The sequence below is a fragment of the Capra hircus genome, chromosome 6, assembly GCF_001704415.2.
Source record: "Capra hircus breed San Clemente chromosome 6, ASM170441v1, whole genome shotgun sequence".
Taxonomy (NCBI): domain Eukaryota; kingdom Metazoa; phylum Chordata; class Mammalia; order Artiodactyla; family Bovidae; genus Capra; species Capra hircus.
The window spans coordinates 103793623-103805904 of NC_030813.1; the positions used below are offsets into that span (position 1 = coordinate 103793623).

At 45.9% G+C, this 12282-nt stretch overlaps 1 protein-coding gene across 5 annotated transcripts in view; it reads right to left on the reverse strand.

The window, feature by feature from the left end:
• EVC (EvC ciliary complex subunit 1) overlaps positions 1-12282 on the reverse strand; it is a 93332-nt gene that overhangs the window by 30157 nt on the left and 50893 nt on the right. For all 5 annotated transcript variants that reach the window (XR_001918215.1, XM_018049716.1, XM_018049719.1 and 2 more), the window contains exon 12: positions 4503-4715. Coding sequence is in view for 4 of the 5 variants with exons in the window: in XM_018049716.1 (XP_017905205.1) it covers positions 4503-4715 (213 nt within the window). In the remaining variant the exon portion in view is untranslated. The remainder of the gene's footprint in view (positions 1-4502; positions 4716-12282) is intronic.

Below are 12282 nucleotides of genomic sequence, written 5' to 3' on the forward strand. Positions count from 1 at the left end.
TTAAAGATCAACATTCAGAGAACAAAGATCATGGCATCTGGTCCCATCACTTCATGGGAAATAGATGGGGAAACAGTGGAAACAGTGTCAGACTTTATTTTTGGGGGCTCCAAAATCACTGCAGATGGTGATTGCAGCCATGAAATTAAAAGACGCTTACTCCTTAGAAGGAAAGTTATGACCAACCTAGACAGTATATTACAAAGCAGAGATATTACTTTGCTAACAAACATCTGTCTAGTCGAGGCTATGGTTTTTCCAGTGGTCATGTATGGATGTGAGAGTTGGACTGTGAAGAAAGTTGAGTGCCAAAGAATTGAAGCTTTTGAACTGTGGTGCTAGAGAAGACTCTTGAGAGTGCCTTGGCCTGCAAGGAGATCCAATCAGTCCGTCCTAAAGGAGATCAGTCCTGGGTATTCATTGGAAGGACTGATGCTGAGGCTGATACTCCAATACTTTGGCCTTCTCATGCAACGAGTTGACTCATTGAAAAAGACCCTGATGCTGAGAAAAGACCCTGATTGGGGGCAGGAAGAGAAGGGGACGCCCGAGGATGAGATGGCTGGATGGCATCACTGACTCGATGCACACGAGTTTGGGTGAACTCTGGGAGTTGGTGATAGACAGGGAAGCCTGGTGTGCTTCTATTCATGGGGTTGCATAGAGTCAGACACAACTGAGCGACTGAACTGAACTGAACTGATCCTATATCCTATTCCAATTGTGTAACTAACAAAATCCACAATATTTAACAATTTCCCTGAGCAATGAGGTATGAAATCACCAAGACCTTTTACCTAGAAAATAGGTGGAAAATGAATTTTATAGTCTGGGTGTGTGTTTGATTTTCCATGAAGAGTTTTGTCAGTCCTTTTCTTTTCATGACTAAATATTCATCAGAAAGTTCATCTCTCATTTTCATCATCAACAAGGAAATATGGAAAGCAGGAGAGAATATGGATCCCTAAATATCTATAGTAATTTAAGGCAATTAGACAATCAATCAGTAAATTAATTTTGACATACACATTTTGAGAAAGCAGTCTTGGGTCATACTTATTTAATCAGTTGATGAGGTCATTAACCCTCCTGTTTGCTTCTTGAATGCAAAACTCCTCTCAAAGTACTTCTGCATAAGCACAGGGAAATTCACATATGTGCATATGCTCACAAAGTAAATGAATAAAAAACAAAACCCAGAATCTAGGTACTGTCTGATATCTGCTTAAAATAAAAGATTCATAACTGGAGGTTTTGGGGTGAATCATGACACTTTGCCTAATAATTTACCAGAACTGAAATTCTGGATTTTTTTCAATATCAATGTTATAAAGTGATTAAACAGATCTAGTGCAAAGGGTCTTAGCCTGCATTTGCTTGTGTTATCTTGCAGCAACCATGTAGGTATTTTGATCCACATTTTTCACATGGAAGCTGTGATTCCGAGAAATTCAGTAAGTTGTACAAAGTCACAGAGTTGTGGGAGGTCAGCTAACTGGCTAAAGCCACTCAGGCCATTAATGCCATTGTTGTTTAGTCGCTAAGTCACATCCAGCTCTTTTGTGACCCCATGGACTGTAGCCCACCAGGCTCCTCTGTCCATGGAATTCTCCAGGCAAGAATACTGGAGTGGGTTGCCATTTCCTCCTCCAGTGGATCTTCCTGACCCAGGGACTGAACCTGCATCTCCTGTGTTGGCAGGCGGATTCTTTACCACTGAGCCACCAGGGAAGCCCATTAATGGGGTTCTGTGCATGCGTGCCAAGTCGCTTCAGTCATGTCTGACTCTTTGAGACCCTATGGATCATAGCCCGCCAAGTTCCTCTGTCTCTAGGCAAGAATACTGGAGTGAGTTGCTATGCCCTTCTCCAGGGAATCTTCCCGACCCAGGGATCGAAGCCATTTCTCCAGCACCTCCTGCATTGGCAGGTGGATTCTTTACCACTGAGCCACCAGGAAAGTGAAAGTGAAAGTGAAGTCGCTCAGTCGTGTCCTACTCTTTGCAACCCCATGGACTGTAGCGTACCAGGTTTCTCTGTCCATGGGATTTTCCAGGCAAGAGTACTGGAGTGGGTTGCCATTTCCTTCTCCAGGGGATCTTTCCAACCCAGGGATCGAACCCAGGTCTCCCGCATTGCAGGCAGATGTTGTAACATCTGAGCCACCAGGGGAGCCCATTAATGGGGCTGCTGCTGCTGCTAAGTCGCTTCAGTCATATCCGACTCTGTGAGACCCCATAGACAGCAGCCCGCTAGGCTCCTCTGTCTCTGGGATTCTCCCGGCAAGAATACTGGAGTGGGGTGCCATTGCCTTCTCCAATGCATGAAAGTGAAAAGCAAAAGTGAAGTCGCTCAGTCGTGCCAACTCTTAGCAAGCCCATGGACTGCAGCCTACCAGGCTCCTCTGTCCATGGGACTGTCCAGGCAAGAGTACTGGAGTGGGGTGCCATTGGGCTACTCTGCTTCAAATGCAGGCATTCAGCTTCCAAGGTTAGAAGACTGTCTGCAAACCACAATTGTCTCTAAAAGGCCTGACCCCCCCACTTGGGGAGCCAACATCAGAGGCACTTTAGATTCATCTGGTGAGCTTTCCAAACCACCGAGGCCCAGGTTTCCCCCCGCTTCCCCAGAGATGGCAAATGATATGGCCTGGGATCCAGGATTGGTATGAACTGGAGGAATTCAGGTTCATGAACATCCCCTGGTGATCCTGTGCTAATTTCCAAAGCTGCATATTATCCCAGGAAATGCAGTGAAGTTTTTTGAGCATTTGCTATGTCCCAGCTAGTGGGTTTTGAATAAGGAAGTGAAATACGAAAATCAGGGCTACTGCCCTTTAGGACGTACCAGCCACATATGCAGGAGACGACGACTAGTCATAGGACAACAGCTGATGGCAGACTGAAATTAACTAGCAGGTCTAATAAACCGGACAGGCAGGCACCTAGACCTGTGCCCACCCACAGGGAAAGGCCCTGTGTTTGCACGGTGCTTCCATTTACTTTTTGGTAGTTTGGACAGCTCACCCTATTTTCTTTAGAAAATTTATATCAGATACACACATTGAGGGTTTTTTGCAACTAACCGAACACTCAACGGAAAAAGATACGCTGTTTCTCATAACAAGCACCTAGGGGTGGGCGGTCCAGGGCTGGGACAGTCCGGCTCTCTGCCCCACCCTCCTTCATCTTGTCTCTAAGTGAAAGGAAGGCCAGCGGTCCTCCAGTCCTCCCGTAACTGCTTTGGGCAGGAAGAACAGGAAATGCTAAAGAGGAAGATGTTTCTTAGCAACACGTGACCTTTGTATTCGTGAACAGAAGCTCCCTGCAGGTATCATGCCTTGTCTCATAGGCTAGAACTCCATCGAGGCCACTTCTAGAAACTGGGATATTGCGCACGTTGGTTTTGCAGCCTCTAGCATGCAGGAAAGCAAGAAAGAAGGGGAATGGGGGCATTTCCACGTGTCATATTTGAAAATCTGACAGTTTTAATTTTTAAAAAAATAAAATTGATGTATATTAGCTTCCTATGGCTATTAAAACACAGCACCACAAACTCTGTGGCTTCAAACAAATTCAGTACCTTACAGTTCTGGAGGTGAGTCTGGAAGGAAAGGAACAGGACTGTTTTCCTTCTGGAGGCTCTGGGGTGGGGGTGAAATCTGTTCCTTGCCTTTTCCAGCTCCTTGAGGGTGCTCCCATTCCTTGGCTGATGCCCACATCCTTCTAGCCTCTGCCCAGGACATCACATCTCCTCTGACTCTGACCCTCTTCCTTCCCTCTTAAAAGGACCCTTGTGATTACACTGGCCACTCAGATAATTCAGAATAAACTTCGTGTCCCCAAATCCTTAATTTAATTGCATCTGCAAGGTCCCCTTTGCCCTGTTAGGTAGCATATTCACAGGTTCTGGGGATTAGGATGTGGGGGCATTATTCTGCCTACCACACATATTGTTGTTCAGTTGCTCAGTCGCGTCTGACTCTTTGCGACCCCACGGACTGCAGCATAGCAGGCTTCCCCATCCTTTACTATCTGGAGTTTGCTCAAACTCATGTCCATTGAGTCGGTGATGCCATCCAACCATCTCATGGTCTGTTGCCCTCTTCTGCCTTCAATCCGTCCCAACGTCAGGGTCTTTTCCAGTGAGTCAGTTCTTCGCATCAGGTGGCCAATGTATGGTTTTAATAATGAAAGAGCCTTTCACTGAATAGGAGTCCCCTGTGTCCAGCCCCGTCCACTCCCTTAATAATTTACTTCTGTTGTTCTAAAGAACAGGTTCTGGGCGTCATCTCCTGACCTGCTACACTGGGAGAGGAGAGGTCTGCTCTCCTCTTCCCATCCCAGCCCACCCCGCCGGCCGTTGTGAAAGGCTGGCAACCAGAACCTTGGTAAAACACTCAGCACAGGCACTTGGGGATGCTCAGTGAAAGAAATGCCTCATTATCCTTCAAAAGTTAATGAAAAACACATACTCTAGACCCAGTTTTACAAAATGCCGCACCTGCTTTTCCTGCTCTAGGAGATCCTGGAAGAGTTTCCACTGCTGGCTCCGGAAGCGGTCCGACTTCTCCAGCTGCCGAGTCGAGTTCTCCTGGGCCTCCTGCCTCAGGTATTCACACTCTGCCTGGGAGAGGTCGGTCACACGGGGGAGCGTCTGCAGGAACAGGATGTCCGTGAACTTCCGGAACGTTTCCATGGTGCTGCAGTACAGCTCCTGAAGCCGAGAGCCACAAGACGGAGTTACAAGTCATGCTCTCACCCTGGGCAGGGCCAAGGTCTCCCCACAAGACACAGAGGCAATCCAGCGAAGGGAATTGTCGAATCACACACGTGTGTGCAAATGCGCATGCGCACAAACACACACAGTCTTGGGGAAATACCGGCTGCCTTCCAGCCCTCTCACCTGCACCCAGTCAAGCCCCAGACCTGGCCCCCTGACCCAGTGAGCCCTTACTCACCGGCATCTCCTCTAAACCTCCATCCAGATTATGTTCACAGCCCGTCCCTGGTCTCCCTGCCTCCCTCCATCCTCCACATTTAGGTGAGTTATTTGTAGAAGCACAGCCCTTTCATTTCCAGTTCAAAAATACCGTGGAGGGCTTCTCTTTCCATTGCAATCAGAATTGCCTAGCAGGGCTTTAAGGCAGTCCTGACTCATTACTCACCATTCTGCTCCTTCATCCCACCTTCCCCACTCCATTCTCTCTCTAAAAATGTATCTTTTTAATTGTGAAAAATAAAAGCATATAGATAATAATATATTAAACATTCTGAATCCACCATTCAGTTTTCTTTTTCCACACTAAAACTTGCAGGTTAAGTTGTAACCCTTTAATTTCCCTCTGTAATTCTTTTCCCTTCCCACCTAATCTCCTCAGAATCAGCCATCCCCATGAATTCAGCATCTGTGTCTCCAATTTAGATGTTTATACTTTCACTATATGTGATGTCCACAAACGTGGCTTTTGGTGTGCCTGTTAATTCACATAAATGACATCTCATTGCATGTTTCATTATACAGATACTTTTCAAGCCTCTACACTTTGCCCCACCTCCAGGCACTTGCACATCTGAAATGGACTCCTCTTCATCCTGCAAAACCCCTACAAAAAAATCCCTTCTCTGTGAAGCCTTGCCTGGGCCACTCAGACTAACAAGGGCATTTCTGACCCTGGGCTCCTGCAGCTCTTTGGTTAGCCCCACCAGGGCATCAAAACTACAGTTCATCTGTCAGTCCTCCTGGACCACAACTGCCTGAGAGTGGCTGCATCATACTCTGTACCTACGTCTCACATCCTCCCAGACCAACCACCTGACTGCAGTTTCTGAATGTATCACACACCAACAGGAGGCAGAATGCCCATTCCCGCTTCTCCATCTAGGAACTCCCTACATGTGTTTCAAATTCTATCTGAGGTCTCCTCTTCTGAGAGGCTTTTTGTGGCCATTAGTTGTTTATCCTTTCCATGGACGAGACCATGAGGTTTCTCAAGAACAAAGTCTTATTACTTTAGCATCTATAGCACCTAGAAGAGTACCTGGCAAATATCAGGTAATAATATTTAAATTATTAATAATTATGAATTATTACTGTGTGCCAGAGTGTCATAAACACATTTCTTGCATAATATCATTCATCCAATAGTCCAATGTAGATGTTCTATTATAATTACCATTGTTTTATAGACAAGAAAAATAAGACCAGAGAAGAGAAGTAGCTGGACATTTGTAGAGGGTAGATTCTGACTACTGGACTATTGGACTCATGCTCTAAACTTGTATGGTATGAGGATATTTGTTTTTTTCTTTTTTTTGGAAAAAAATTCTTAGCATCTCATCTGGTGTACCTAGCTCATACTTGGTGGGCTCAATGAATATAAGTTAAATTTAACTCTGTGTTAATTAAACCCAATGACCATGCGTGCATGCTCAGTCGTGTCTGACTCTTTGTGACCCCATGGACTGTGGCCCCCAGGCTTCTCTGTCCATGGGATTATCCAGGCAAGAATACTAGAGTGGGTTGCCATTTCCCCCTCCAGAGGATCTTTCTGACCCAGGGATTGAACGTGAGTCTCCAGCATCCCCTGCATTTGCAGGTGGATTCTTTACCATTGAGACACCTGGGAAGCCCAAACTCAGTGACTACCATGGTCTAAAAAGCCCATGGCCAAACTGAACTTTGTTTGGAATAAAGTGTCCATGACAGGGGCATAAGGGATCCACATCCTTTTAGAAGACTTAGAGATCCTACTTCTGATAGTGGCCAGGTAGGTAATTTGAAACAGTTTTTCCCACTGAGGATGAATGTTTTTAAAAAGCTGGACAAAATGTTTATTAAACCATCATAAAAGTCCCAAAGAGCTAACAAGGAAGTATAGCGTGTAGGGTCCAAGGTCTGGGAGAAGATGGCATCAGAGAAGCATGCCAAGCCTTTGGGCTGCATTTATATACAGGGTGTAGGTCAATCCAAGGGACATTCCTGCGCAGCTGATGGACCCTGGACAGCCTCCGGTAGTTGAAGGCACAGAAGGTGGAGCTCATGGCTCACCATGAGTTGGGGCCTGGGTAAATGATTCCACGCCAAGGATTGGGAACCCAAAAGCTGCAATACAGAAACATGAGTGAAATGGAAGGAAATTAGATCTGACAGGTCTAAACACACAGCAACCTGGAGTCCGTTCATGTGGGTGGCCCAGTGTATTTCAAGTTTAGGCCTTGAATGAAGGGGATTCTAGATCATTCGAGACCCAGTCATCCGGCAGAAGCAAAGGAAAAAAATCTTCTTTGGAGAAGGAGAACATCACTGTATGCCTGAAAATATTTTTATAAACAATGTACAAATCTGAGATAAGGCAAACAGTGAAAAATACATGAGTGCACAAACAGCACAAGAGGAGACGAGAATACAAGGAGAGTACACGAGGAGACAAGACCACGTCCAAAGAGCTACACAGACAACAGACACGAAACCCACAGGCTGGGGAGCACAGTACACAGACTTCAGAGCTGATGCTCACTATGCTTCTGATTTTAAAAGCCACTCTTAAACCTTAAAGCAAAGACCTGGAGATGACAAAAAGTAATGCTATGTAGTTGTTTCTTTTTTTTAAATTAGAACTTCTAGAACTGAAGAACACTGTCCAATAATAGGAACCCAATGCAAAGGTTTCATTGCAGTTTAGATGCAGTTGAAGAGAGAATACGTACAGGAAGACAGATCAGGAGAAAAGCTAGGACAAAGTAAAGAGAGGCTAAAGGATGGAAAATATGCAGGAGAAGATGAAGGCTGAAAGATACCGTAAGAAAGTCCCACATGTTTAACTGGAGTCCCTGAAGGAAGGAAGGCAGAGTCCAGACAGAAGTCATATTTGAAGTGACAGTGGGTGAGAAATCTCTCAAAACTGATGAAACAAATTTACAGATGAGGAAACTGAGGCTTCATCTGTACATGTGAAAGGGAGGTTAAATAAATTGTGTTAGTTCACCCATAGGACCCTGGTGGCCAGGCTTCACCACACATGATCTAACCATGATGCTCTTAGATGAATTTTTCTAACAATGAATGAATGAGACTATAAATAGCACCTAATAAACACAGGGTCACTTTTTGCTACATTAATAGTAGATAAAACAGTCTTTAGGGAAAAAATGCTCCTCTAGAGAGAAAGGGGCGCAGTTCATAATATCAAAAGGTTTAATTTGCCAGAAAGATGCAAAGCTTCTAAATTTCTATGCACTTCAGGAAAAAAAATGATGGTGTCAGTCACTCAGCTCTGTCTGACTCTTTGTGACTCCAAGGACTATAGCCCACCAGGCTCCTCTGTCCATGGAATTCTCCAGGCAAGAACACTGGAGTGGGTTGCCATTCCCTTCTCCAGGGGATCTTCCCAACCCAGGGATTGAACCCAGGTCTCCCACACTGCAGGCAGATTCTTTACTGTCTGAACCAGGCATTATCCAAATCAATACAATTTGCCACATTAGTAAAATAAAGCAGAAAAGTATAATGTTAATTATGGGACTAAATGAAGAAAAAAGTATTTCACAAATTGTAGTTTCCATGCAGAAGAAACACTCTTAGCAAAATAGGAAATGGAAGGAAGCTTCCTTAATCTGAAAAAATCTATAGCAAACATTTTACCTGAGGGTAGAAACTACAAAGCAATATTAAGCAAAATTAATAAGACAAATAAAGACAGGGATACACCATGTTTGTTGACTGGAAGATTTGATATTGTAAGGATGTTCATCCTCACCAACTTGATCTATAAATTCAAAATGCTAATCAAATTGGGGGCTATGTCAGTAATTTTGTAGAATATAGATTGAAGGTGCACATAACTCTTGAATCCAACAATCCTGCTCCTAAGCCCAGGAGAAATAGGTGCATGTGTGTATCAAACAGCATCCACAAGAAAGTTCTTGTCAGCAGAATGTGTGACAGTCTAAAATAAGAAGCTACACAAATGTCCGTCAACAGTAGGATGGATAAATGGTGGTGTATTTATACAGTGAAACACTATAGACGAGTGAGGAGGAATGAATATTGCTGCACATGACAATACAGAGAAATCTCACAAGGCACAAAGCTTGTCTCACCATACAAAGTTGAGCGATGCAAACCTAACATGCTATACAATCCCATTCCCATAAAAGCAAAGACCGAATTTCCATGTAAGCCAGGATCTGGCTCCTGTGAGCAGGGAGGAGACTGGGACAGGGAGGAGGTATGGGGGGTGTTCAGGAATCTTGGCCAAGATCTCTTCCTCGATCTGGACAGAGGTTACACAGATGTGTTTTTAATCATCATTCGCTAACCTGTAAGTTTATGTGTTATCCATTTATTTGTATCTGTTACATTTTACAATAAAAATGGTTTAATAATATGGGAGTGACTTACATTTTCTTCCAGCCCCTGGAAATCCCAATTTCCTGCCAGGCAGGAGACAGATTTTGAACATTTGATTCTCCTATCTTGGAATCTATCATCTGGTAGCAGTGGCTGTGGACACTAAGACATACCTTTTTCTTTTTGGTTCATGATTGTCAAACTACAAAAATATGCTGTTTGTAAATTCAAGAACTAAAATCACTGCAGATGGTGACTGCAGCCATGAAATTAAAAGACAGATAGAAAAGCTATGACCAACCTAGGCAGCATATTAAAAAGCAGAGACATTACTTTGCCAACAAAGGTCCATCTAGTCAAGGCTACGGTTTTTCCAGTAGTCATGTATGGATGTGAGAGTTGGACTATAAAGAAAGCTGAGTGCTGCAGAATTGATGCTTTTGAACTGTGGTATTGGAGGACTCTTGAGAGTCCCTTAGACTGCAAGGAGATCTAACCAGTCCATCCTAAAGGCTATCAGTCTTGAATATTCATTGGAAAGACTGATGTTGAAGTGAAACTGAATATTCATTGGAAAGACTGATGTTGAAGCTGAAACTCCAATACTTTGGCCACCTAATGCGAAGAACTGACTCATTGGAAAACACCCTGATGCTGGGAAAGATTGAAGGTGGGAGAAGGGGATGACAGAGGATGAGATGGCTGGATGGCATCACCGACTTGATGGACATGAGTTTGAGTAAGCTCTGGGAGTTGTTGATGGACAGGGAAGCCTGGCGTGCTGCAGTCCACAGCGTCACAAAGAATAGGACGTGACTGAGCGACTGACCTGAACTGAAATTCAAGAAAGGTGAACTTTGTAAAAGCCACATAGTTCACTAGTCGAGGCTCTTTCTAATTAACTCCCCAAACGTGCCGGATCCTGTCTCCTCCCTCGACAGAGAAACATCGGCATCATTGTCACATGCTCTGACAGGTCACAAAACACAGCACTTCCACTTTACACTGAGATGTTATGTTTGGGAGATGCTGATTTATTCTGTGCCTGAAACAGAACTGGAATTAATCTGTTCTTCTCTCTCAGCATGTGTGAGGGGTCGGATGCCAGGGGTGGGGCGGACCTTGGTGCCTCAGCCTTTTGCACTTTTCCTCAAACACAAGCATAGGGGACCCAAGCTAGGGCAGCAGTTCCCTTGGACTCCTCTGTCACTTGGCTTTCGCTTCTGCTCCCTGACCCAGAGGAGCAGTGCCCTTCCCAGACGTTTTTCAGAGAAAGTTCTGGGGCGGGGCAAGGACACATATTCTGGAGCTCATGGAAGGGAGTCTCAATTTTCTGATCTGCAAAAGGGATATGACGCAAAGTCCACCTGTGAAAGACAGCACCTGCCTTGAGGACTGATGATCAGGATTACGGACTTCCTAGATGGCGCTGTGGTAAAGAATTTGCCTGGCAATGCAGGAGATGCAGGAGACTTCAGTTCAATCCCGGGATTGGGAAGATCCCCTGGAGGAGGGCATGGCGACCCGCTCCAGTGTTCTTGCCTGAAAAAATTCCATGGACGGGGAGCCTGGCAGGCTTGTCCATGGGGTCACAAAGAGTCAGACACGACAGAGCAACTGAACACTCACACAAACACACAGCACAGGGCAAGCACTTCATAAACGCTGGCTGTTATCGTTGCGGAGGCTGGGAAAGTTAGTGTGGCTCTCACAAAGGCTGCCTATGGCTATTTTCCTTCCAGGAACTGAACGTTTTGGAGAAAAGGCAGTTTGGTTCCATTTGTCTGCAGGGTCGGGCGAAGGGAAGTAAGGAAGGGGACCCTTCCCAGTAGAGGCAGGAGGAAGCCTGGTGGAGCAGTGTGGGGTGAGCTACAGATTTGGGGAAGCAGGGGAGCAGTAGGGGGTCACCCCAACAGGGTGGGATGGGGGGGTGGACTGGGGCAGGCAGGAGCTCAGTGCCTCATGAAGGAGGAGTCAAGACCCGGCAGTCTGGACCAGCAAGGCATGAATGTGACCAGCTCCGAAGATGTCCTGATCACGGTGGGTGGTGACTGAGTGAATAAAACATCCTTCCAGGATCCCACAGGCATGGCCCGGCTCTCTGCCAAGTTTCGGTTCATCACAGGAACCAGAAATGTTCCCCGGCAGGGATGGTACCCTGCGTGTTCTAAGACACACAGTTGCCTGCTTCAGAGTGGGGTGTGCCCAGGATCCGGGGATAGAACAGTGAAAGGTCACAGGTCAAGACACAGGTCAAGTTGGGTCTCTTAAAAACGGGAAGTAGGTGGGATCAAGGGTCAAGAGCCTGGGCACCACCTGCATTGGGCCACTCACCAGCAGTGTGACCAGGGGTGACTCTCTTCCTCTGGGGCTTTATCCTATCTGCACCCGGAGGATAGGAGATGCCGGAGACACGTGTGTGGAAGGGCACACTGCGTCCAGATCTTTCTCTCTCCCAGAGCCATGCCCTTTGCCACATAGCCTTGCCATGTTTTCCCCAGAAGAGTGGGAAGCACCTCCCCGACCCTTTAACTTTGAGTCAGTCACATGACTTGCGTTGGCCAACAGGATGAGGTGGAGGCCAAGTGGGCTAGTTTGGAGGCTAGTTCTCTGCCATTGCTAGGAGAACATCTCCAGGCCAGCCACTGGTCCCAGGAGGAGAGGAGAGACAGGAAAGCATGGTCAAGTTGTATCAGTCATTCCTAGATCAGCCAACTATTGGCAGACACACAGACCCTGGGGATACATCACTGTCATTTTCGGCCACTGGGTTTCGGGGTGTCTCATTGCACAGCATGACTGCAGTCATAATTATGTGATTCCACACCAGATGGAAGCGGCCCTAAAGGTGAAAGCTCCAGTGTAAAGGTGTCTTATTCTCATGGGTTCATGAGAACCAGCATGCATGGGTTCATCCTGCAAATATCTCTTG